Source organism: Lathamus discolor, chromosome 1 (genome assembly GCF_037157495.1).
Source record: "Lathamus discolor isolate bLatDis1 chromosome 1, bLatDis1.hap1, whole genome shotgun sequence".
NCBI classification, from domain to species: domain Eukaryota; kingdom Metazoa; phylum Chordata; class Aves; order Psittaciformes; family Psittacidae; genus Lathamus; species Lathamus discolor.
In genome coordinates, this window is record NC_088884.1 from 11,195,225 (window position 1) to 11,222,508 (window position 27,284).

Below are 27,284 nucleotides of genomic sequence, written 5' to 3' on the forward strand. Positions count from 1 at the left end.
CACAGTCTCAATCCAGATGAAGAAATAAATGATGACTCTGAAACATAACACAGGGTTTATCATGACAGGAGTAAGGGGGTATAAAGATCTAAACTGTTTATTTGTATGAGAACATAATGGTCCTTGTCATTGACTTCGTGTTGAAAGGAATGACTTCCATCTAGAGGACGCAGAAAAAACAGGAGATAAATTTCAGTACTAGTAACAGTTTAATGGAAAAAGATTGAAAAACAGGAGGAATATGGAAATTAGATGGGGATGATATTGTAATAAGTTAAATGTGGTATTTGGGAGCAGCAGTATTGTTCCTGGAAAAACAATGCTCATCATAGAATCATAGAATAGTTAGGGTTGGAAAGGACCTCAAGATCATCTAGTTCCAACCCCCCTGCCATAGGCAGGGACAACTCACACTAAACCATCCCACACAAGGCTTCATCCAACCTGGCCTTGAACACTGCCAGGGGTGGAGCACTCACAACCTCCCTGGGCAACCCATTCCAGTGCCTCACCACCCTCACAGGAAAGAATTTCCTCCTTATATCCAATCTAAACTTCCCCTGTTTAAGTTTGAGCCCGTTACCCCTTGTCCTGTCACTACAGTCCCTGATGAAGAGTCCCTCCCCAGCATCCCTATAGGCCCCTTCAGATACTGGAAGGCTGCTATGAGGTCCCCACGCAGCCTTCTCTTCTCCAGGCTGAACAGCCCCAACTTCCTCAGCCTGTCTTCATACGGGAGGTGCTCCAGTCCCCTGATCATCCTCGTGGCCCTCCTCTGGACTTGTTCCAGCAGTTCCATGTCCTTTTTATGTTGAGGACACCAGAACTGCACACAATGCTCCAGGTGAGGTCTCACAAGAGCAGAGTAGAGGGGCAGGATCACCTCCTTCGACCTGCTGGTCACACTCCTTTTGATGCAGTCCAGGATACGGTTGGCTTTCTGGGCTGCAAGCGCACACTGAAGCTGGCTCATGTTCATTTTCTCATCAACCAGCACCCCCAAGTCCTTCTCTGCAGGGCCACTCTGAATCTCTTCTTTGCCCAGTCTGTAGCTGTGCCTGGGATTGCTCCGGCCCAGGTGTAGGACCTTGCACTTGTCATGGTTGAACTTCATAAGGTTGGCATCAGCCCACCTCACAAGCGTGTCAAGGTCCCTCTGGATGGCATCCCTTCCCTCCAGCGTATCAACCGGACCACACAGCTTGGTGTCATCGGCAAACTTGCTGAGGGCGCACTCAATCCCACTGTCCATGTCAGCGATGAAGATGTTAAACAAGACCGGTCCCATCACCGATCCCTGAGGGACACCACTTGTTACCGGTCTCCAGCCAGACATTGAGCCACTGACCACAACTCTTCGTGTGTGGCCATCCAGCCAGTTCTTTATCCACCGAGTGGTCCATCCATCAATCAACACCATAATCAACATCAGATGTATTGCTATTTTAAAATAGACTTTATTTAATGACAATAAATACAAGGAAATTTTAATATTGAGGAACTAACAGCAAACATTCTTAGAAAAAATACAAAAAATACCTTTTTACATTCTGAATTTTATTAACATACACAGAATCTACATTAGTGGCAATGGTCTGCAGTTTATGGTGCGTGTTAAGGCAATCAAATGGTCACTGGTCAAAATTTACCCTGAAGTCAACACACCTGTACAAAGTAAGAGTCTGGCCTACATATCAAGTGTAAAAAAAGAGAGTAAAATTGATTCATAGTGTAAAGGTAATGTTAATTTTCCCTTCAAGCAGATCTTTAGGTATTGTTAAAGTGACCTGGCCTAAAAAAAAATAAAGTTACAAGTACTCATATGGTGGCAACTGCCCCCCAGCCCCAGCATTTTGTTCTGATGCCTCTGCAGAGCTCCCTGCCTACAAGCAGAGCACGTTTCAGCATTTGGAGGTAGCGGCTACAGAAACTGCACAGCTTAAATCAAACTATTAAAATGCAATTATTAGGCACTCTGTTGGTTTTCCTCTTCTTTCTCTCATTCAAAACTGTGCTGTGGATAACACTGTGCATATGGCACACTGAACTGAATTCCCGATATATTGTCTTCTGAAATTAAATGTTACAGCTACATTAGCAGGGAGCGTGGTGCTTCAGAGTCACTGGAGCAAAAAAGCTGATGTTGACTAGGTGATGCCCATGCAGTACTCACTGCACTCTTCATCCTAGCTCTGGTTTCAGCTCTCCAGACTAAGTACCTGCCAGAGACCACTAAGTGCATAACTACAACCTGCCTTCTGGTTCAATTTGAACCAAAAACAATTCAGCCCACGCGCCTCGAGCCCGGTCTATGATGGGAAGCGCTACCCAGAAAGTGGGAAAGTGGAAGATTAGTTTCAAAAGCACACTCTTGCTCTGAACAGAAATGGTAACGTGGAAACACATCCAAAACTGATTATGATTTTATGATGGGAGGAGCCCAAGTCATATGTATACACACTTCGCTGATGTAGCATGTTCTTAATTCCTATTTGAAAGGCAGGAATATAAACTCTCAAGATAAACACTGATGGCTAACTCTCCCTTTAGGAAATGCTTCCAGCTGGTGTAAAAGAAGGGAATGTGAGAAAGGCCACAGGAATAAGTAGTGGAAGACCAGGCACTCTTGAAAATTAGGCTCACAGTGTGACCCCAGGCAGGTCTTTCAATGCATTTGTTTCCCACTCTCTTTACCTCTCAAACAGGGCAATTAATGCTTTCTTAAGACTAGTAACTACTTGAAATAGTCTGCATTTTCCCCCCTTTACCACAGGATGCTTCCTTGCCTGGTCCAGCAAATACCTGAAAAGAGCAATACCTGGAAAGGTATTTAAGGCACACTGGGGTTGTGATCACTGATGGGGGAAAGAAAATGGTATCTCTCAGCTGAACACAAATGCAAATGGTGGAGGACCAGCTCAAAGATAAAAGTCAAAGCTCCAAGTCAAGTTTGCCCAGGGAAGCCCGCAGTATTTCACTAAAACTGTATTATGAAACAGGTTTTTTTTGACAGAGGTTTGTTTTAAACCGAAGTTTGGTATATTGTGCAGTGACGGGACCAGAGGCAATGTGCACAAACTGAAACACAGGATGCTCCCTCTGAATATGAAGAAACACTTTTTCACTGTGAAGACGACTTGAGCAGGTTGCCCAGGGAAGCTATGAAGTTTTCATCCTTGGAGATATTCAAAAGCCATCTGGACATCTGGGTAGCCTGCTCTACATGGCAGGGAGATGGGATCAGATGACCTCTGAGTCCCTTCCAACCCCAACCTCCTGTGATCGGGGAAAAGGTCAAACCAGTGTTGAGAGGATGCATTTTGATAAGAAATGCTGTCTTGTTTAGAAACTTCTGCGTGTTTGTCCATCTGCACAATTTCCTGGTGAATTAGAGACTTGTCATGATTTTAGCAAGATCAAATCAAATTGTAAAGGGTAGAGTCCCCTCTGCAAAGAAGCACTGGTCCCATTGCTGCTCTGGTTGACTGCCTTTTATTGTGATGGTCTATCTTATGTTTCTGTCCTTCATCTTCTTTTTCGTCTTCAGCTGGTACCTACACAAAGTTTTCTGGGCATTATAATAAGTCAGCTTTGGTCCTTCGGTGTCAGGAATGCAAGTGGTTCTCTGGAACCTATGTGAGTTTCCTTCATCTTTCCCTGATTTTGAACCAAGCTTTCCTCTCACATTCTTCCATGTAATCATGCAAAGTCTTGTTGAAAGTTTGTGTACCATGGCTGCTGAGAGGACGCCCTCATGTGCTACCTCTTCTAGTTTAAATGTTGCCGAGAAGCAAGGAGGGGATTCAGCAGAACTGCTACCTCAGATCTCCAGAGGTCTTCCAGACTTTCTTGGCCTGTTTAGGAGCCTGGTTGATAGAGCCCCTTGGGGGGAAGCCTGAAGGGCAAAGGAGTCCAGGAAGGCTGGGCATTCTGCAAGAAGGAAATCTTCAAGGCACAGGAGCAGCCCATCCCCATGTGCTGAGAGACGGGCTGGCAGGGAGGAAGACTGGCCTGGCTGAACAGAGAGCTTTGGCTGGAACTCAGGAGAAAGAGGAGTTTATGGCTTTTGGAAGGAGGTGCAGGCCACTCAGGAGGTCTACAAGGATGTCTTCAGGGCTGAAAGGAGGATCCGGGGACCTTGGTGCTGGAGGAGGTTATGGGGCAGATCATCTTGAGTGCCATCACCCAGCATGTACAGGACATGCAGGGGATCAGACCCAGTCAGCATGGGTGTATGAATGGCAGGTCCTGCTTGACTAACATGATTTTCTTCTGTGACAAGGTGACCCACATACTGGGTGAGGGAAAGGCTGTGGATGTTGTCTACCTAGATTTCAGTAAAGACTTTGACACCATTTGCCCCAGCATTCTCCTGGAGAAACTGGCTGCGCATGGCTTGAACGGGTGTACTCTGCTGGGTAAAAAAGCAGCTGGCTGGCCGGGTCCAAAGAGTGGTGGTGAATGGAGTTAAATCCTGTTGATGGTGGGAAGTATATTGGGCAACAGCCGGCTGAACATGAGCCAGCAGTGTGCCTAGGTGGCCAGGAAAGTCAATAACATCTTGGCTTGTATCAGAAATAGGGTGGGAAGCGGGACTAGAGAAGTGATTCTCCTCCTGTACTCAGCACTGATGAGGCTGCACTTCAGTTTTGGGTCCCTCACTACAAGAGAGCTACTGAGGTGCTGGAGAGTGTCCAAAGAAGAGCGAGAAAGCTGGTGAAGGGTCTAGAGCAAAAGTCTTATGAGGAGCAGGTGAAGGAATTGGGGGTTTTCAGCCTGAAGAAAAGGATGCTCAAGGGAGACCTTGTCCTTGGCTACAACTCCCTGACAGGAGGTTGTGCTAAGGTGGGTGTCAGTCTCTCCTCCCAAGTCACAAGTGATGGGACAAGAGGAAACGGCCTCAGATGTCTTCACTGAAAGGGTTGTCAAGCACTGGAACAGGCTGCCGAGGGAAATGCCTGAGTCACCATCCCTGGAAGTATTTAAAAGACCTGTGGATGTGGTGCTTAGGGACCTGGTGTAGTGGTGGACTTGGCAGTGCTAGTTAACAGTTGGAATTGATGATCTTAAAGTTCTTTTCCAACCTAAGTTATTCTGATTCAAAGGATATGCTTGAGGTACACAGCAGTCAGTATCTGGAAGTTCTGGTGCAAAATTCAGATGTATGATTCCTTCTCATTATTAATGGAACAAAAATGCTTATAAATGCTACTTAGTTTCTGCAAACGAACTTCTTAACATATAAAAAGCTATATGAATAATCTGACTAAAAAGTTCTGCATATCTATCACATTTAAGAAGAGTACAAAATTACAAATGCAACAGCAATCACCTGGTTTAGAGTACGGACATAGTTTTGCTTTTTTAACAAGATTCTGATTTTCAGGATTTCAGAAATTGGTCCATTAAAGCTGTTAAAAGAGAAAGCAAATGATAACCTGGAATATCACTGGTGCAGACACAAAGCAGAGCTCTACATACATGCCTAATCTGTAATTCCCTATCTCCCAGTTTGCAACAGGAGCCAAAATAGCCAAGCAGATCTGCAGCCTAATTTGAAGATGATTGATGGCTCTAGCACTTGCATCCACACCTCTAACATCCTTCCTAGTTATGTAAAGCTTCATAACGTGGTTAAGGCATATTAAATGGTTCATTCCAATCTTGAGTTTCAATAGATTCAGGGTCTTGTCAGAATTCACTTTATCATGCAATGTTGTATCCCAACAAGTCCAGCTGCACATTCTTCCTGTGTCAAAATCTCAGGGAAAGGCACAGTGTGGGAGAAACACAAAAGACAGCCCTCCACAAATATTGATTTACTACATGAAAAGACTTTTAACACTCATTACTGTTAGGGGTTTAACACCCATTACTGTTACAGGTAGGAGACCTTCAAGGCTTTGGTCATTGAGAGCAGAATGGGCAAGTGAACTAATGAAAGTACATTGACTAAGGAAAGATAAAATGCCTGAGTTTTCTACTCACTTGGAGTGCTGTAAAGTCAGTTTGTGTGCATTGATTTTAAAGGCAGTTCTCCTGTTTACAGAGAGATTGATGAACAGGATGGGCTTACAGTCCTGCTGCTTCTTGTGATCCAGGTCCATGATTAATTGAAATATCTTGTTATCCATTTAAGTCTCAGTATGCATAGCTAATTCAGTGTAGCACACAACAGCGCTTAGTATGTCAATTTCAATGGCTTAACAATATGATTTTGAGTTGTATTTTCCTTCTTTTTCCTCCGTGTTTTGTCTTTTTCTCTTCGTTTTATAGTTGGGGTCTGCATTAGCAAGCAATCACAACTCTTACAGAAGGCATGATGTTATTCTTACAACAAATCATTCTTGTTCTTAAGGTTTTATTCAAGTCAAAAGAAGAGATCTAATAGCTCTTGCCCAAAGTGGAAAGCACTCTATGTATTTCAGAATTAATGTTCATCGTCTTGAGTTGATACATAATTTTTATCATCTTCACATGTTAAAAAAGTATGTCCTACTAAAGCTGTTTAAAAAATTGGTAGCTCTTATCTGGGTCGCAGTGGTTGCTTTTGTCCAAGGGCAAGAGGTAAATGAGCAGGTAACAGCTGCAAGAAACAATGCTTAGTAAAGGGAATTAATCCAAAGTGTTTGGTTAGCTATTGGTAATACCTGGACAGGTATTAGTTGGCTAAATACTGTTATTCCATATAAAAACGTACTTAGTCAGCTTTAGGTCGGAAAGTGCTGTCTACTCCTTGGATAATTTTGTGGGCTATTTTGCCCATAGTTTTCTTCACAATTTTGAGATCGTTCTCATGCAAGAGTTTCTGTGTTAGGTACTTCTCTCGTTTGACCTGGCTCTTGGTCTTTTGTGATACATCCGGAATTAAGTATGAAATAATGAACTTCACAAAATATATGACATGCTGGGAAAGGTGAAAATAAAAAAAGTCAGTCAGGCTGAACAGGACATTATTATTATTATTATTATTATTATTATTATTATTATTATTATTATTATTATTATTATAAATAAAATGTAACATTATCTCTTAAGTCTCTAAGCTGGTTCTGTACCAGTATCCATCAAGGTGAAACAGTGTCTTAAAAAGCAGATATGACTAATGAATAGAATAACTGTCTGATAAACAAGAATTTCTGATTTTCTAATCCTGGCTTTAACAAGGACTTCTCTGTCTGCTTTGGGGGAGCCACGGTACCCAGTGCTTCTCCCCTCCATGGTAATACTGGTTACAATTTCTTTTCAAATAGTTTTAGGCTTGTTCAAATGATTCTGGGCAATGGACTTTTCTCTGCCACAAGAATTCTGATCTAAGCAGTTGCATGAGTCTGATGACGCTGGTAGTCCTTAGATCAGGCCCTATATTCCCCTCCCGTCACCTCGGTCTGACTCTCATCTCTCGTAAACCCAGATGTAGCTCCAGAGGAATGAGCAATTACTTTTTGATGCTCACCTGGAGACTCATCTCTTGCACTGACCATCTTTATCAGTTTCACTCTGCTGGTGAATATGTATCATGTAATGCATTGATGAGGCTGTGCACAAACTTGTTTAAGCATATGTGAAAATATTTTTGGTGTAACTGTCCCTTCTATTTCTGATGCTAAAAATAGTTTAACAGTTCTTGAGAAAAGAACCCGCAAACATGTGGGGCAATCCTCAGCTGAGCTAATGACTTCACAGACCTCTTTTTCTAATGGCGCTACACTTAATTTACATCTCCCAAGCTCTTGCCCATGTTAGCAGTTATCACCAGCTCTGATAGCCGTGCCTGGACAGAATGTCTTTGAAGGATTTTCTGCATGGAGGGAAGAGAAGTTCAGATATGTAATGCTCAAAATCTCATACTCTTACCTCCATGACAATGATGAATGCCAGCTTGGCTGCAATGACATGCCAGTAGTATATGTTATGCTCATATTGGTGCTGGTGACCAGGAGGGTAGCGGAGATCCCGGTATCTGAAAGCAACGGAGGAATGTCAGGAACTATTTTCAGGAATCATTGCAGTAAGGCACTGTGGCCAGAGGATGGAGCAAGACATGTCCCTGCTTAATGCATCCAGGAGCAGTTGCACGTAACTACCGTAATGGGTAAAATCCTAACTGCAGAATAAGCTATATTTGGCTGAAACGTCATTTTTTTGCCATTATATTAAGAAATCATTAGAAAACTTTTAAAGTGCCTTTTTTATTTTGTTAAGACTATCAATTACTAGAAAGCCAAAATAAAAGTCAGAATTTTCTGAGTAGCGCAAACTTACGGGTGAATACTTTCAGTCAGTTTTTCCATTCAGAATATGCTGGCTTTTACTGTGTTTTAACATTTCCCACCAGATATTGTTAACTGAACTAGATGATTTAGATATTAAACAAGTGTATTTATTTTTGTTATTGGAAAAGAATGGTTATTTGACACTTGCCTGCATGTTTGGTTTACAAACCACGGGGAAAACGGCTTGCTTGCATTCTTGAAGTCTGATATATTGAAGACAGAAAGTGTACTGTTTATATACCCTTTCATAGTGTGACTGCTGTGACTCCCATAAGGAGGGACTGAAAAGGACCAGTAATAAACCAGGCGAGGAATCATATCAGATGTAAAAGCAATGATCATAGCCTGCATTTCAGAAAAAGAAGACAAAAAAGCACAGCAGTGTTTAAGAAATATGCCTTAATAGAAAATATGTACTTTTCCAGTTAGTGGTTCCCTCCGTAAATGAGCACATAGTTACTCATGGGCATAAAACACTGTCTCTGGAATGTGCACTCTGTACAATTTTTAGGTTATGCTAGCTGTGCTGGATGCCTTAGAAAAGTTACACTGCAATCCATTTTTTCCTCATGAGCATGCAGTGGAGGTCAGCAGCCAAACTCACCTTAAACTACTCCAAGGTAACCTCCAGCAAACGTGCTTGCTATCAGATGTGCTTGTGAGATGCTTAAAGAAATCCTGCCTGATGAAACTCATGGAAACAAAGGAGGAGTCCTTTGGTAATATAAAATCAATTTCACCAGGAACCCTGAGGTCTGAGTGAAGGAATTAAATAAATTATATATATAGCTGATCCATCTTTGACCCTAGGAACATCCCACTCTTTCTGACGTGCTAGCCAGCCCAATTCGTCTTGGCAGTTGTTGCCTCATAAGTTTCAATGTCACTACATGTGGAAAGTGCTGTTGATGCCAAGCTAATTTTTTCTTTAGTGGCAGCTGCATAGTGCTGTTTTTCATATGACGTGACCACTTGTTTTTATCTTGTTCCCAGGAGAGTCCCTGTCCTACTCAGCCTGCTGGTCACAAACTGGGTAGGAAACTGGATCCGTGGGTTTGTTGTGGGAAGCTTTTCTAAACTCATGAACTTCCCAAAACATCCTATTCTGGAGGACAGGTTAACTATGTTTAATCCAATCTCCTCCTCTGCTACTGCAAATTCAAAAGGTTTCCCTGTGAGAAAGACTTTCCACTGGCAAGATCTGCAGCTGAGTGCCTAGCAAGAGGCTGCCCAGCCAACTCATACCAACATCTGGGTGCCCAACATCTGGAGAGCATGAAACTGCACTCCAGGGCTGAAACAGAAGCCTTTAGCCCATTAAAACGTAAAAAAACACCTAACAACATAGAATCTTAGAATCATAGAATAGTTAGGGTTGGAAAGGACCTCAAGATCATCTAGTTCCAACCCCCCTGCCATGGACAGGGACACCTCACACTAAACCATCCCACACAAGGCTTCATCCAACCTGGCCTTGAACACCGCCAGGGATGGAGCACTCACAACCTCCCTGGGCAACCCACTCCAGTGCCTCACCACCCTAACAGGAAAGAATTTCCTCCTTATATCCAATCTAAACTTCCCCTGTTTAAGTTTGAACCCGTTACCCCTTGTCCTGTCACTACAGTCCCTAACGAAGTGTCCCTCCCCAGCATCCCTGTAGGCCCCCTTCAGATACTGGAAGGCTGCTATTAGGTCCCCACGCAGGCTTCTCTTCTCCAGGCTGAACAGCCCCAACTTCCTCAGCCTGTCTTCATATGGGAGGTGCTCCAGTCCCCTGATCATCCTCGTGGCCTCCTCTGGACTTGTTCCAGCAGTTCCATGTCCTTTTTATGTTGAGGACACCAGAACTGCACACAATGCCCCAGGTGAGGTCTCACAAGAGCAGAGTAGAGGGGCAGGATCACCTCCTTCGACCTGCTGGTCATGCTCCTTTTGATGCAGCCCAGGATACGGTTGGCTTTCTGGGCTGCGAGCGCACACTGAAGCCGGCTCATGTTCATTTTCTCATCGACCAGCACCCCCAAGTCCTTCTCTGCAGGGCCGCTCTGAATCTCTTCTTTGCCCAGTCTGTAGCTGTGCCTGGGATTGCTCCGGCCCAGGTGTAGGACCTTGCACTTGTCATGGTTGAACTTCATAAGGTTGGCATCAGCCCAACATGGATGGGAGGAGCCAGGGCAAAGATATGGAGGACGCAGGTGTGAAGAAGGGAACTAGTGGGATCATGGGGGAAGGGAGGCTTAGACATAGATGCCTAAAAGGTGCAGAAAAAAGCTACTGTATGGGCATGAGACAGAGGAAGGGAACAAGTTAAGTGATAATAGTAGCATAAGAGCTGGTTAATGTCTGTCAAAGGACTAGTACCAGCACAGCACAAGAGACAAGAACAAGGGGAAGACAAAGAGAAAGGAAAGTGCAGGGAGTTGAAAAAAGTGCAAGATCCACCCCACCTCAGGTAGCACCACTGCCAAATGATGAATGCTATCCTAATGTCTTGCCTTTTGAATTAGCTTACTTTGCAGTACCCAAGAAGCTAAACTCTTGTTAAGATAAAAGTTGCAGAAACAATACTTTGAGACCATGGTCATCAAAGTGGTCAAAACGTGTGGGTTAGATGAGTGGACAGGAAGGTGAGGCCAGACTCTTTTCAGTGGTGCCCAGGGTAAGGGGCAACAGGAACAACCCAGTGCACAGGAAATTGCACCTGAGTATGAGGAAAACCTCATGTCCTTCTTTACCTCGAGGGTGGCAGAGCACTGGAACAGGCTGTCCAGGGAGGCTGTGGAGTCTCCCTCTCTGGAGACACTCAAAACTCACCTGGACACATTCCTGTGTAACCTGCTCTAGGTGGCCCTGCCTTGGCAGGCGAGTTGGACTGGATGATCCCCAGAGGTCCATTTCAACACCAACCATTCTATGATTCTGTCCAAGCTCTATATCTGGTTCTCCAGAATACTGTTATAATTGAGTTCAATGGAGAGGAAGTTAATTTGGCTGATGAGAAAAGAAAGAGAGGTGTCCTAAGACTAAAATAAACTCATTTAAAATTTTCAGGGGTAAGAGGTTTTTTTGTGCTTTAGCTTAAATCAAATGTAGTTGGCGTGCACTCTCAAAACCTGTTTTTAAGCATTACATGCCACTGTGAGGTGAAAATTACGTGTTATTTATATTTACATGCAGAGTAGGTGTTTTTGGCTGACAAGAAATATATATTACTGTGTCTTGAAGTTGCAGGGAGACGACCTCACACCGAAATTACTCTGTTTTTAACTGAAGTACAAGCATAAAAAGTTTTATTTAAACATAATTTCTTTCTGTCTCATCCAGTCAGACCATAAATGAACTAGTAGCAAATGAACAGTAAGGCAAAAAAAATCCCTTCTCTTTTTGGATCAAAGAAGTTTGATGCTGCTGCTTTGTATCATTCAGAAAGATGCCATTTACACAATATTTGCTCTTACTGATTTTTTTTGCAAGGCCCTAGGTCTCCCATCATCCTAAATCTGAACCCTGTCTCACTCTCCTCCCTCTCCCAGAATGATCTCCAGATGTGCTCCAGAGAGCTGCAAGGACAGAAATATGAAAGCTAATCCTACAGCGTCCTCTCAAAGGAAAAGAATTTTTCCTCCTGAATTATGGGCTGCATTTCAGAGCATTGCACTGGAGAGCTACAAACAAATAGCACATTCTCTGCTTCCCAAGCGTTACTGCACACAGTTTTCCATTTATACCGTAACTAATTAAAATCAGTCTTCAAATCAACAACAGATGCTTTGGTATCATGCAATACTAAGTCTGGTGACTGAGCAGCAAGTCTCAAAACTGATAGTTTTGTGCAAAAGTTGCTTGCACGTTACTTGCTGGTGTTGGAAAGGTAATGTATGGGGGAAAAAATGATATGCTACCTGAATCCTAATCAGTTGCAACAAGTCACATAGGAAAGAAGAAACAATTTCTGTGAAGGAAAAATCAAGGCAGGGATGGTAAAGACTGATGAACTATAGTAGATGCTAGATGTCAAACAAGAAAAAAGCATACTTAAAAGAAGAAAAATGCTTCTAGTGTTTGCTTTATAGCCCTCACTTCATCAGCAAGAAGTCCAGATCTTTTTGAGGTCCTTACAACTCCTGCAGCACGGTCTTTTGAACATGACAGTCACTGGTGCTGTGCCCCTTGCACGCCAACAGCCCACTGAAGCCAGTGGCACATGCACTGCATTCACACTGACATTGGCTATACCTAGCATCTGACATCTCCAAAAAGGGTGACTCTGAAAGAAACATGCCTGCAGTTAAGAGTCCCATGAACGCTGGGGCTGAGTGCCTGTCAAGGAGGACAGAGAGTAAAACCAAGCTGTAAATATACTTTCGCACATCGAGGACTCCATGTTTTCAGTGATGCCTTGAGGGTGTAGCACGTAAGGAGGGATTTGGAGAGAAAAATGTTGCAAAGCTCAGATTAGCCTCAGGTGAGCCATGACTGGGTAGTGATAAACACCTACTGCTGGGTCATTCGTCTGCAGAAAGCATGGCATGAGTACATTCCTGACAGAAGCCTAGGCATGTCTGAGTGTAGACATGTCTGAGTCACTGTGAGGTCACCAGAGCCACTTTAACATTATCCTGAGTATCATAAGGACTATGTCTAAGGTACTCATAGCAATATGTTAAAGTAATTTTAAGATACATATGCAACTTCTTATTTCATAATGGTATTACAACATCCAGCTGCATTGTCGAGGAAAGGCATTTAAGTTATCCAACAGCACAACATATTTGTTTTTCTTCCAGGGCACCAGGAACTTTTCTTGCCTTTTATTTTGTAAGTTTTCTAGCAGCACCATTCAAAACAGGTTATTGATGCATCAATAGTGCCTCTACTTCTAGCTATGCTAGAGGAAGCTGCGCTGCATCTGTGAATTTGCATGGGAATCTGCTGGGATTTGCATTGTTTGCTAGGAGAGTTATCATTAACCATTTGTTTTTGCACAGGCAGTAAACCAAAAGAGCCCCAAAGAATCCCTGCTCCACCTGACGTTTCTGGTGATCTGAACACGTGTTACCAAAGTTGCAACGCTAAAAAATTATTTTATATAATTTTAACGCCGGATTTACTGCCAGGCCCTGGATGTCCACACGTCTGTGGAACAGCTGCATTTATGTTTGAGCTGCCGCTGCAGAGCAGTGTGAAACTGATGGAGCATATGCTCCAGGTTGTTGTCTGCCTCCCGATTCTCTTGTAAAGTTTTCATCCTCAAGTTCTGTTTTTTTCTTCTGACATTTCTCTGTGCTTAATTCTCTGCCTTTATGCCCTCCTCAGTCTCCTCTCTACATCCTAGCTATGTTTGCTATACCTCTTGAATTGCTATAGGGCAGAATAGAGTTCTGCACATGAATAGTGGCTATTCTGGGAGACCTTCAAATACCTGAAAGTACATCTGGCAGCTGAGGCTGACAGAAAATTTTCCTAATCACTGACATCCACCCTGGACTCCTGTTTCTATATGGCAGCACCCTCATCCCCCAAAATAATGAAAACCAGCTACTGAGAAGATGATAACCCAATAGACAGTCAGGTCATGGAAGCTCATCTATCCATTCTTCAAATGTAACCTCATCTTTCCAGGGGCAAAACAAACTTTTTAGAGTGAAGAAAGGCAAGCGAGAGGAATGTGCAGGGACACTCATCTGGGTGTGGGAAAAAGGAAGTGCACATACCTATCCCTATATGACCTCCGTAAATCCCTTGGGATTGAGACACCAGACTAGCCAAGAACCTAATGACCATAGAAGGTGCCTAAGATACAGGAATATAAATTCATACCCTTACTGAAATTTTAATTACTCTTTTACTTGAAATAAGTTCCCTAACTATTGAGTTAATATCTACAGTAGAGTGCTCAGCTCCATCTTCCTTCCCAAAGACCACCATTCTCCAAACAGGGTGAACTTCCTGTGAAAACTTGGGATAAGATGAACGCTTGGCTTCAGACTCAACTACTTTCTCCAAAAGCTCCTACTGAATGCAGTAAGGTCCTGTTACTGCAAGGACGAGGTCCTGGAGGAAGTGACAATCTAAGTGTGTCAGAAGGAATCCGTAATCTCATTGTTAACAGTAGAAAACGATGATCTTGTTGAAAAAGGCTATTAACCATTGCCAGTCTGTGGTGTTACTGTCCCTGCAGGGGTAACCGGTGGTCACTGCTCTTTTAGAAAGGCCAGCAGTGAGAATCTTTCGAAAGACAGTATGTATTAGCTACTGCTTACGAATAAGCAATCAAGTAACACACAGTGGTAAAATCCTATGGACTATTTTTCTCTCCACAATGCAGCCTATGTATAAGATCTTGGTAAATGCAAGGTATGGGAAATTTGAAAGGTCTGAATGTCACTGTTAGACATAAAAAATAAATTCTAAATATTTTAAAGAAAATTTTAAAACTAATTTTAAATCCAACTGAAAAACATTTGTTTTCAAATTCTCATCATTCTGACCTGAAAATGTTAGTGCTGCAATTTTGAGCCCACATTGTATATTAAAGTATACAAAAAAGAAGCTGAATTTCTGTTTTAAGTGCAAAATTGCTTAAAGCCAAATTCAAATATGAAGGCATTGACCACGAGAATTGTAACAATTAGAAACAACAATCAATTCTAGCTTAGCTAAACTGCAACCTGTTTTTTTTCAAACCTCATGCATTTAGCAGTAGACTGTCCAAAAAGATTGTCACACTATGCACTACAATTTTAGGAAAGATGGGCTACAGTCTTCATATGTAACAGATTTTTCTGAAGACTTTAGCAACTCTAAATAAAATTTCTTTTCTTTAGATATAATATTATAGACAGTATTCACATTTTGTTTCCAAAACCTCTGAAAAGTCACTATTTCGCAGGGGCTGTGAAATACACACAGTCTTAAGACTCATTTAGGATCATTTAAGAGCTACACTGCCGCATGTGGCATTCCCACATTTGGATGTAACACCTGCAATGAAGACATTTTGCTTTTTGCAATTGTTGGTACCGTACTTACGTTGGTGACCACAGCCAGAATGGCTATCCCTTGCATGATAGGCTGCCAGGCACCGATATCTTGTGCCTTCTGTGGAACCATGCGCCTGAACTGGGTTGTCAGCTTCCATGCATCCAACCGGATTTCCAACATGTTGTTAATAAGAGCCAGAAGAGGAGCCAAGGGGAATGATGCCACAAACAGAGTGACAAAGCCAAACTGTATAACTGTCAAAGGGAGAGGTTACATACATCAATGAGGCTTTCACTTATTGGAGATAAGTGTGTATGAGCATGTATGTATACATGTGGGAGAGAGAGATACAATAAAGAGTAGCTTGGTTCCTAGCGAATCTTCTGTATGACAATATAAAAGCACAACAATACTGAAAAACCTGCCAGGTGAAGAGGACAGGAAAACATTACAAGTCACAACATATCAAGAGGAACTATTCTGGGTATTTAAACATCCGTTTCTTTCTTATGTCTTCATCATAAAGACCTGGAAATCTAACGACTGTCTCAGTGCTGTGCTGGAAAGCCTGTACTAACAATCATCTTACTGGCGTCCAGGTTCTGCAACAAACACGCTGGCAGTGCTGTCACAGAGGAGATGGTGGCAACAAACCAGAGATCTGCCAGCTCCCAAGAGACCAGTGACAAGTCCTGGTGACTGCAGACCCCAGGCAGAGCAGTCTGACACACAGCTCTGCATACAACACCCGAACATGGCAGTGGTCTGCCCTCTGAATGCATTTCTCAGAGGACGGGGCAAATAAGCAGCAGTACTCCTCCTTGTACAATAGTGTGCTGTTTCCTAATTGAAAATTGGGTTAAGGTTTAGCTGTTTAATAAAAACTTGAAAAACTACCTGTAATGGCCTACCAGAATTTATCTGGGAAAACATTCATGTTTCCTCTGCCTATGCATGAGGCATTTCTCCCTGCCCATGGCAGGGGAGCTGGAACTAGATGATCTTAAGGCCCTTTCGAACCCTAACTAGTCTTAGATTGGATATAAGGAGGAAATTATTTCCTGTTAGGGTGGTTAGGCACTGGAATCGGTTGCCCAGGGAGGTTGTGACTGCTCCATCCCTGGCAGTGTTCAAGGCCAGGTTGGATGAAGCCTTGGGTGGGATGGTTTAGTGTGAGGTGTCCCTGCCTATGGCAGGGGGGTTGGAACTTGATGATCTCGAGGTCCTTTCCAACCCTAACTATTCTATGATTCTATGATTCTATTCTATGCATTTATTAAGCGTTGCTTGTATGAAGATTCTCTTTAAAGTATGTTTGTGCCTAGCAATGGTAGTGAATCTGAACTAAACTGCTACTTACCCATTTCAAGATACTCATAAAACAGTCCAAGTTTTCCAATGGGTTGCAGGTGGTAGTCGTGTTCCCAGCGTGGAATGACTTTTTCTGATCTAGCAGCTGCACAGTATCTTCCGATTAGATTCTTAACCCAACTATCAGCCAGGGAGAAAAAGACCACTAACATTGGTAAAATAACCTAAAAAAGTTCAGTAAATGGAAAAAATTGACATTTGTGCTGTTATAGCTTTGAACAGTGGATTTAGTTATGTTCTTGAATTACTGAAAGCCCTTCAATCATGAGTATAATCTTCCACTGCCTTATCCTGAAAGCAGTTATTTACAACCATAAATAAACGTAAAAGGGCAATATATCAGAATCATCGTGGCTTATACATTGTACAGGTGAATGACCATATGAAATGCAAGGTAGCAAACAGTCAAGTTAAATGTAGGCCTGTGGTTAGACAGATGAATTCCTTCTGATCACAAAATTCTCAGAATCACAGCATGGATGAGGTTGGAAGGGTCCTCTGCAGGTCATCTGGTCCAACCCATCCTTGCACAGGCAGGGCCACCCAGAGCTGGTTGCCCAGGACCTTATTGAAATGCCTTTTTAATATCACCAGTGATGGAGACTCCATGACCTCCCTGGCCAACCTGTGGCAGTGCTCAGTCCTCTCACAGCTAAAAGGTGTTTTCTGATATTCAGAGGGAACCTCCTGTCTTTCAGTTTGTGCCTGTTGCCTTTGGTCCTTTCACTGGGCATTGGTCACTGAGATTAGTTTGTCCCTCTCTTCTTTACTTTCACCCTTCAGGCATTTGTGCACGCTGATGGGATCCCCCTGAGCCTTCTCTTCTCCAGGATGAACAGTCCCAGCTCTCTCAGCCTCTATACTCATAGGTGCTTCAGTCCCTTATTCATCCATGTGTCTCCTTGCTGGACTTTCTTCAGTGTGTCCATGTCTCTCCTGTACTGGGGGACCCAGAACTGTGCCCATCAGCCCAGGTGTGGGCTCCCCAGTGCTGAGTGCACCTCCCTCAACCCGCTGGCAACACTGAAGATACCATTAACTTTTTTGCCATAAGGACACATTGCTGGCTTGTGATCAATTTGGTGTCCACCAGGACCCCCAGTCCTTTTCTGTCGAGCTGCTTTCCAGCTGGACGGTCCCCAGCATGGGGTTGCTCTTCCCCAGGTGAGGACTTTGTACTTCTGCTGAATTTCACGAAGTTCTTTCTCAGCTCGTTTCTCCAGCCTGTGAAGGTCCCCCTGGGTGGTAGCACAACCATCTGACTTAACAGTTTCGTGTCAGCAAACTTGCTGAGGGTGCACCCTGCCTCCTCATCCAGACCATTAAAGAGGATGTTAAACAGGGCAGGACCCAATAGTGATTCATGGATTACACCTCTGATGACTAGCCTCCAACTAGACTTCATGCCACTGACCATCACCTTCTGGGCCAGGCCATTCAGCCAGTCTTCCGTCCACCTCATTCTCTGCTCATGCAGTCCATACTTCAGTATCTTCTCTATGAGGCTTTTATGGAAGAAAGTGCTAACGGCTTTACTGCAGACCACATAAACAGTATCCACTGCCCTCCCTTCATCTAGTGAGCCAGTCGTTTCATCACAGAAGGTTAGCAGGTTGGTCACCCACGACTTCTGACTACTATTGACTTCCTTGTCCTTCGTGTGCCTGGAAATGGTTTCCAGGACTAGCTGCTCCTTCACGTTCCCAGGGATTGAGGTGAGTCTGATCTTCCTATCTGAAAGGCTTGTATGAGAATTTAAGAAAACTGATAAACTGGCTGTAGCAATTTTCAGCAGTCAAATAACCGGACTAAAAAAAGGGGGTGGGAGCAAATGTCTGTCAACAGAGAAAACCCCAAAACAGTTCTCTTTATACTTGCAGAGATGCAGCATAAGAAGAACCTCAGATCTAGATGTGATACTCAGCATTTCAACATCTAAATGTTCCCCTAGGAAGTGAATTAAAATTTCTGCTCAGATAAAGTTATTTCCTGTACACAGGAGGAGAGTCTCTTGTCTGTGGCTGGAGCTGACATCTGCAAGCATGCTCAGTCTAGGGACTGTTCCCGAGGTAAAAGATGTTGAAAAGAAGGATAGGTCTAAAGGTCCATTCTGCAAGCAGAGGCATATATGGAGCATTGGGGTCTGGAGGAACCCTATGTCAGAAAAGCACCTTAGCTTCAACCCTAACAGTATTTATGGCACACTTTGAAGTGGGGTCACTATGCGGCAAAAGAGCACAGTCTGTGGGTTTGGAAGAACCACAGTCAAAGGGAACACAATGCTGTGGGCTGGTGGTTATGGCATTCAGGAGGGTGTGAGCAAACTGGGAGTTCCTTACTCCAAGCAACATTAACAGCCACTGATCAGCATAATATGTGTTCTAGGAGAAGGAAATTAGGCCTGGATAGCATCTTAACCTAAATTAAAGGGAAGGCATTTGTGGCTAGCACTTTGCTTACTGTTTACATTTAAACATGACCTTCCAGAGACCTGCCTCACTGAAAGAGAGCATATAGGCACTATGAATGTAAAATATAACTGCAAAACTAAACAAGTTAAATTAGTAACTTATGTATGACTTCTAAAAGCCCGATGTATAACAACGTGTCATTCCACTCAACATTAAACAACAATCTTTAATCTTTTCAGAGCCTCTACTACCTCAGTTTTAAATATCCAACCTGAACTACATTGAGTCCGATTTGCAGAGGAGGAAAGCATCTCTGACGAGCCAGAACGACAGAGACAGGAGCTCAGAGCTACCAGATCAAAAATACACATACTCTCTAAAAAGGCTCCAAAAGACTAGGTGTATTCGTTCAGAATACAATACACACTTATCAAATTTAGTGACCAAATGCCTGAACACATCAAGCAAAACCATTATCTTCCAAATATCAAAGAGCAGATTACTTAATAGTTTGAACTTACGGAAGAAGCACTTCTTGAATGTTGTTCCAGATTGCTTTACCTCCTACTATGATGGCAAGCTGAGTTGTGAGCTCAAGGAGACATCCACCTGGATCACACTGAAGGTTGGGAGAGACATGAGACTGGGTAACTTTTCAGGCATGACTGAAGCGTTTGAAATAGTGCATTCCTGGTTTACTATGGCAACATTTCTTAAAGCAATACAAGAAGACTACTTAGGCAAACCTTTCCAGGAAGGTATGCAAAAGCCAATTCTAGTCCACACATGGTCACATATGACAGGTTGATGGGTCACTAGTGAAAGAGTGAAATACTGGTGAAGTCATGCAGATCTGTACTGTGCTGTCACCAGGTGAGGGTCACCCAGCAGAAGAGGAATGCTTCTGCTGATGTTCTCTTTCTGTGAGCCAGTTCACGGATTGTTGAACCACGGGAAAATGAGTTTGTCTGGGTATGTGCAATATATTTCTAAGCCCGACGGGTCTCATGTCATGTTCTTTTAATGTTAGGGCTAACGAAGGAGGCAATTGGCTTAGGAGGCAGTCGCTTTTTGAAACCTCATGTTAAATAACGTACAAGTATGTTATATGCTCCTAACTGCAGCAGAATGCCTGGACTGATGGCTCCTGCTGTTTAAAACTAAACACTATCATACACTCTTACCTCTTCATTGCGATACTTTCCTAGCCAATAAACCGGATTTCCAGGATGACCTACAAATTTGCCCTTAAAGAAGGCTATGTAGAAGCACGAAGAATAGTAGTTGACAAATTGAAACAAGAACATCTTTGTGGTCAGGCTGTTTTCATAATCAGTTTGTGTCCTTGGAAGCTCTGCAATTAAAAATGGTAAAATAAAAACAAAAGCCAACCTACAAGTAACCTACAAACTGCCTCAGAGCCTCAGCTGGAGATGCATATGCCCTATATTCCTTAATGTGACTGAGAGCATTATAAATCAGATTGCTCGTAATCCGCAAGTATACTGTACCCATTATGCTAATTCTAAAACTATATGGGTTGTAATAAGGAAAGAACTTGTTCCCTGACAGTAGAGAAAAAGAACAAGCAGAAATGCTGATAACTCAGGAAAAAACCTCACCCACATCCAGCACACTCAGGAAAGATGCAAATGTAACATTCTGAACTGATGAAACAGTATTAAATGAAACTATATTAAAACGCTGCACTACTCCACACAGCTACTTTAATGTTGATAGCCTGGATATAAAGAATAATAATATTTGTGACTGTTTATCTATTTAATGACATGGGAATGGTATCTAGCTTTGGAACAGGGACCTTATTTCATTTATTCACAAGAAAATAGCTATTTTCCCCATAAACAAAAGCTAATATAATTGAATGTGTTATGCGTTACTGATCTGTTTTCATAAAGCTTGGTTATTACAGTAATTTTCCTTGCTTTGTCTGTTTCACAAGCACAATACTGTAAACAATTGATCTTTCATGCTGCCTATACAAGGACTTTTCAGGCAAAGAGCTCATTATCATATTCCTATGATATTGAGGAAATCTGTACAATTCTAGATGGTATCATGTGATTTCAGGATTGGAAAATCCCGAAACATATGGCACAGGTGTTCATCTACTGAATTCGTATTATACATATAAATGCTATTTTTGTTGTTATTTTACCCCAAGTTTCTATCTGAGGAACAGCAGTAGCATACCGAAGTCAGTAATCAGGATTGCCACTTTTTCATAGATAATGTTGAGAACCATAATGACTACAAAGCTGATGAGTGAAGCAGTTACTGAAGTGGCTGTCTGTGGAGTCAGGTACTTGCGGATTGCGTCTGTTCCAATAATGTGCTGTGACAACGTTGCAGAAAATGCCAGGAAAACTGAGAGCCTATAGACAATGATTCCAATAACTGAAGCAATAATCAAAAGAATCTGCCAAGGAAACACAAGAAAGATGTTAATGTTAAACCATTGGCTTTAGGAAAAAGGGAGTTTGAAACTACTTTTTACAGTAGGCAAAAGGAAACCAGCTATGTTGCTGTCATTCCATTGCCAGAGGATGATCAAATATGGTAGAAAGCACTAAATATAGAATCCATAGAAGAAGCCTTTTTTTTATGCACTGTCGTCAATGTGCAGCAAAGAAAAGAGATGCTCTGGTTTATGTCTAATAACAAGGTTTGTACTGATGTAAGCGAAGATAATGAGATGTGTAATCAAATCTTACGCATCAAGGCATGTGATGGAAGAAATTTCCCTCTTTTGACATTGGGCAATTGGCATAGGATGGCAAATGTACTAGCAAGTCTGCACTGATTATAGAGGGGGGCTGTTCCTTCCTTCCACATGATAATATTACAGATTACGGAACCTCCAAAGGAACAGACGAATTTTAGGTCAAGTCATGTGGTCTGCAGGAGTTGTAATAATGATCCACACACTCCATCTTGCTTGCCATCTCCTCTCTTTCTGCTTCTCTTCCTGCTTTTATTTCTTGTTACTTCTCTAGCTACTACTCAGATTGAGGTCCATAGAGCTGCGAATATTTTTTTTGCTGTCGCTGCAAACTGTCATGAATCCACCTGCCTCCCCTTACCCTGCACATAATGAGTGAAGTAGCACAAATGACAAACCCAGACCAAATCTCTTCCCTTCAGTCTGGGGTCCTGCCTATTTAAATCCAGCGGTAAAGTATTCTTTCCTTTGTGTTACAGACATGTTAACGCTGAGGCTCCCCTGGCTGCTGGCCACCACTCTATCTCTTATCTGTCTCTTGTCATCTAGGACAAGATCTTTTCCAGCTGCTGTTTGTGCTACAGGCAAGGAGGACATGAAGCATGCTAAACCACGGAGTTTTTCAAAGTGACCTCTCTGGGCACGATCGCCATGTTATATATTGTTTCATGGGTGACCGGACTGCTTTGAAGTTTTAGTTGTAATTAAAGCAGGAGCTCTGGAAGATTAAAGAGCACCCAGATTTGCTCTGTGAAGTGAAACAAAAAACCTGAAAGAGGTCCAGGACTGTGAGACATGATATTGTAGCAAATGGCTGGAACAAGCAAGATAGAAACTGGCAAAGAGGAGAACATATAAACCAAAGTCTTTCCCCTCCTCCCCCACAAAAAGCAGAAACATTTGTCTTAAAATAATGAGGGAAAAATCAGTGGACCACATTTGCCAGCATAACTCACAAGATACAGCTGCAGGATATTTTGATGTGCATTTTCTATTGATTCTGTGCTAATGAGTATTTGGTGACTACAGCTACCTTCTTCATGCAGGTCTATACCTATTGGGCTTGGTTTATGCAACAGATGGCAATCCAGCTGAATCTGGTCCATTGTTACCTTTTGTTCAGTTCAGGATCTTTTTGTTTTAGACACTTACTAGAGAGGTGTCTAAATTGAAAGAGGAGAACTAATTAAAAGAGAAGAACTTTACCCAGAAGAAGACAGCGCTCGTACAGAAAGTCATCCGCATGCACTTCCCACAGGCAGTGTATGGCACGTGTTCTTCTTGCTGTAAAAGATTAAGAAACAGATCAAGGATGAACTCAATCTTTCATTATTTTTTTTTTCAACTTTTTTTGCATGCTTCTGTCAAACCCTTTACTAGAATAATGACAGAAAAAGGGAAGGGAGTCCCTGGTTTTGTTTCCTTTCCTGCTTTGTTATTCCGGAAACGCACATTTATTCATGATTTCAGAAGTCTTGCCTGATTACAGGTATCTTTTGTGGTTTTTTTTTTTTTTTTTTTTTGCTGCCCATTCTAAGATATAAATGACTTCCATAGAGGCTGAGTGTCCTCAGCTCTTACTGACTTCAGCTATGACAGGGCGCATAGTCCTTTTGAATGGACACATTCTTCTTGGCTGATTCAAGATCCAAGGCCATTACCTTTCAAACCTCATTGGCTAAACCTAGCAGGCACTAAAATTCTGGTGCCTGATCTCTGCAGTTCTCAATTTATCCCATAGGAACAATGGAATGGCTTTCCCAAGGAAATGTCTACCCAAAATAGCAGTGTGAAAATTCACTGAGTCTTTATAGGATTTCTGAGGATTAAAATCATTACGTTTCAGCATATTCTTCAGTCTTTGAACTGTCTGCAAGGGACTTTCCAACTATGACTTTATACATTGAAGCTTTATAAGCTTTTAAACAGAACCATTTTTTTTTTTTGTAGTACAAGATATTAAAAGAAGATATATATAGGATAGTTTCAACTATGGCAGCTCATTTTGAAACTTTTCAAGTGCCCTCTAGTAAACATTAGTATGATGTGGATGGAATGTGAAAGCAATGCAAATGCTCAGATAAATGCTGGAGTGATATATTGACAGAGAATAATAAAAAGTGAAGCTGAGCTGAAGTGAGTTACAAAAGCTAAAGCTACTCAAAATGTATAACAAATAGAGATCTGAACTAAGATCCTCATAAATATGAATCCTATTTCATTAAAATGAGGATTATCCTTGTCCCTGTGAGTTTGCTGTTATTAATCATAATTGCATCCACATGCACTTAGCAACAATACTTATCTATATAAGGTTCAAACAGAAACATCTTTGATTAGAAAACCCTGTCTTGGCATAATATATAGTGTAACATCTTTCCCTCTATTTCACCCTTTTTTCCTGATTCAGTCTTAGGCAAAGATAGCAAATTCCCTATGATCTTGGCCTCTGGCAGTGACACCGAAGCATTTCTTGGGGAATTTAATAAGGTAGACTTAGTCTCCTAAGCTGGGGATGATGCTTGCTTCTGTTTATTTATGACACAGGAACCTAAGCAGTGCAAGCTCCTCAAAGCTCCTCAAGCTCCTACCTTAAGATGCCTACAGTTAGGTGTAAATTCCCTTCCATGCATCTGTACTTTATAAATTCACTGTTTCCAGGCCAGCTCCTTGAAACACTGCTGATTTATACAGCTCCAGTCCACATTCGCCATTTTCCCAGTGTCCTCTCCCTCTGTCGCAGCAGCCATCAACAGTTATCAGAATATTTCTTACCTGTGTGATTTCATTCATTACTACATGAGTGCACTGAGCTTCATATTCAGGGCGAACTTGTTCTTCTTGCTCTAAGTACTCAACTGTGTCCCATTCATACTCCAGCTCAGCCTGCCGTCGCTTCCAAAACTCCAGAAACAAAGTAACTATCCAGAAGACAGACAAAATTAACAATGCCATGTGAGTACTGGACACTGCTTGACCCCCTGTGCTGTAACATTTGGCTTGGTTTTCCATACAACTTTCCACAGACATGGCATAAAACCCCATAGCTAACTGGCTAATGCGATGGTGAAAATAACTGGATCTACTCCTTCATGCAATTGTTGCTTTGGATGCATAGGTACTTTAATAAGAGAAACCCGAGGTAAATGGTGTTGTAAGCACATGCTAAAGAATGCATATACATTTCTTTGCTTTCTGGCTAAGCCTAGAGTATAATAACTTTGGATTTTGTATTATAGACTCCTTTTGATAAAATTTGTCACAGGATGCATAAGAAAGCAAATTGGTTGGATAGGTGAAGAGAAAATACTGGAGAGTTCAGGACATCTAGAAAAGAAAAACTCAGTACACCAAAAATTGCCACAGGGAAAAACTTATGTTCATTGAGTCTGCAGTTTCTACTTGGACAAACAATCCATTTGCAGGCAACAAGAACCTGTGATGGTTCAGGTGAAGGTGCTTAAACACAGCTGTCCTTCCTTCTCTGCTGGCACCAAACCGATGAGGTTGCAGCTCTTTTTGCTAAGCATGAAGCTTAGAAATTCTCTGGGCTGGGCCATCAGTTCCCTTGGACTGTGCTCCTACAACTAGAAGCAGCGGGGGACCAGGTACACAGATGCCTAAGGAGTACTGGCTAGACATGAATCCAGCCAAACTCATTACCTCGTCCTGAGACATTGTCTGGGTAGGTCTGGCAGCAGAGGCAATGAGAGGCCCACTGAGAGGGCTGGGAGGTGCGTATGATGATGGGTGTCAGTACCATGATCCCCAGTACCCCCGGGTGCTCTGTTACTGAAGACAGTGCATTCTCAGATCAGTGGTGCGGCTCTGCAGCACTAACTCCAGTTAGTATCCCATCACTGCATTGCTCATTGTCTGGGAGTAATTAACCCTAAAAGTGGTGTTTGGCTTCATCCTGAATGATGAAACATCAATGGCACGCAGTTACATTTCCAAACATTAAAGGTTATTTCCAAAATATTTTGGTTTCCAAAAAACCCCAAATTGAAGAATTTAAAAACCAGAAAATTCCATGGGCTGGGCTGTGAGATGACCTTGGCATCTACACACAGGCAGAACCCCAGGAAACTCTCCTCCCCAGATTATTCATGGGCCTCTTTCACAAGGACTTCTCAGCTACTTCACACTTAGCGACATAAAGGCCATTCCAAGCAATGGGCCATAAGATCGCATCTGCCTTCTCCTGCAGAGCAAGATTAGTCTCCCACAAAGCTCTAACTGCTGCCCAGCCCAAACCACAGGAAGATATACTGGGTTGCCCCAGCTGCAAATCCAGCTGCTGCTGGAGACCCCAGAAGTGTAGGGCCTCATTCTGTGACAACCTTTCTGATAACAGTGGATGAAGGACACATAGCATGGGGACAGCCTTCAGCCCCAGTACAAAGAAAACTTCTACTAGCCAAAATCAGCCAGCAGCCAAGCTGCATCTTTCAGAACAGGGAAGGAGCTGCTGCTGGATTTGACATTTTCCTTTCTTCCTCAACCAGTGGGCTTTTTTAACAGTGGAAACAAATGACATTTCAGAATCAGGAGATCCGAGCACTAATTCCACCTCATGCCGGTAATTTGTGGTGTCCCCTTTCACGTGTCCCTCGCCACTGCCACTCAGTGTGGCCCAGGTATTCTGCCTCTGAAACTGTGACAGCAAGGACTGAAATGAAATGCCTACGCTGGAAAGCATTTGTTTGTTTAGCTGATCTTGTTCAGGGATGGGATCAGCGATGACAGCAAGTGAAGTGGAAGCTGCCAATCTAGTCACACCATCAGGGGATAGGTGGTAGAAGTGTTGGTCCAGAGCAAAAAGATACAGAGAGTGAGTGCCTGAGACAAGATTCCCTGGTGTTTTATGGTGCTTTAAGATCTTTGAAGGGAATACATTAAAAAAGAAGAAATTACTAAAAGTGCATTGATGATAATTATGCAATAATATATGTAAAAATCTACTAATATTTTACTTGTTTTGGACCAGGAGGTCTACAAAAGTATTAGAGGAAAGTGGAAATTACAGCTGGAATTGCACCGTGATCATGAGTCATTTGGATTTGGTACAATTTTGACTGAATATCTGAATTTGACTGGATTTGTAATGCAATTCACCTCTTTATATAGTGAACTTATGACAAGAATACTAACAGACCTTGAAGCCATCACTATAACCATGCATCTTAACTTTGTGATTATTAATCTTGAAACCATTCTTCAAAACAGGAAACACAATTTTAATTAAAAAGCAAATTGCAAATAAATTAACTATTTATACAACAGGAGAAGATTGCATTAATATCAAACTTCCAATCTACTTTTATATAGAGTATTTTCTGCTGGTATTTTGATTTTAGCGTGTATTTTAAGGAAGTCTTCTTTTAACACTATATGTTTCATCTTACATGTCTTTAAATCAGTAACTATTGGAAGCACTTTAGGGGATGTTGGTAGTAGATGACCTCCAAGGTCCCTTCCAACCCAAACTGTTCT

At 42.3% G+C, this 27,284-nt stretch overlaps 1 protein-coding gene across 1 annotated transcript in view; it reads right to left on the reverse strand.

Annotated features, from left to right (window-relative positions):
• Window positions 1-1,433: 1,433 nt before the first annotated feature.
• ANO6 (anoctamin 6) overlaps window positions 1,434-27,284 on the reverse strand; it is an 83,363-nt gene continuing 57,512 nt past the window's right edge. The window contains exons 11-20 of the mRNA XM_065679999.1: window positions 24,564-24,709; window positions 22,995-23,072; window positions 21,260-21,485; window positions 20,230-20,399; window positions 19,567-19,664; window positions 16,624-16,754; window positions 15,312-15,517; window positions 8,425-8,621; window positions 7,858-7,963; window positions 1,434-6,907 (exon numbers count right to left, since the gene is read on the reverse strand). Of these exons, the coding sequence (XP_065536071.1) occupies window positions 6,701-6,907; window positions 7,858-7,963; window positions 8,425-8,621; window positions 15,312-15,517; window positions 16,624-16,754; window positions 19,567-19,664; window positions 20,230-20,399; window positions 21,260-21,485; window positions 22,995-23,072; window positions 24,564-24,709 (1,565 nt within the window). The 3' untranslated portion in view covers window positions 1,434-6,700. The remainder of the gene's footprint in view (window positions 6,908-7,857; window positions 7,964-8,424; window positions 8,622-15,311; window positions 15,518-16,623; window positions 16,755-19,566; window positions 19,665-20,229; window positions 20,400-21,259; window positions 21,486-22,994; window positions 23,073-24,563; window positions 24,710-27,284) is intronic.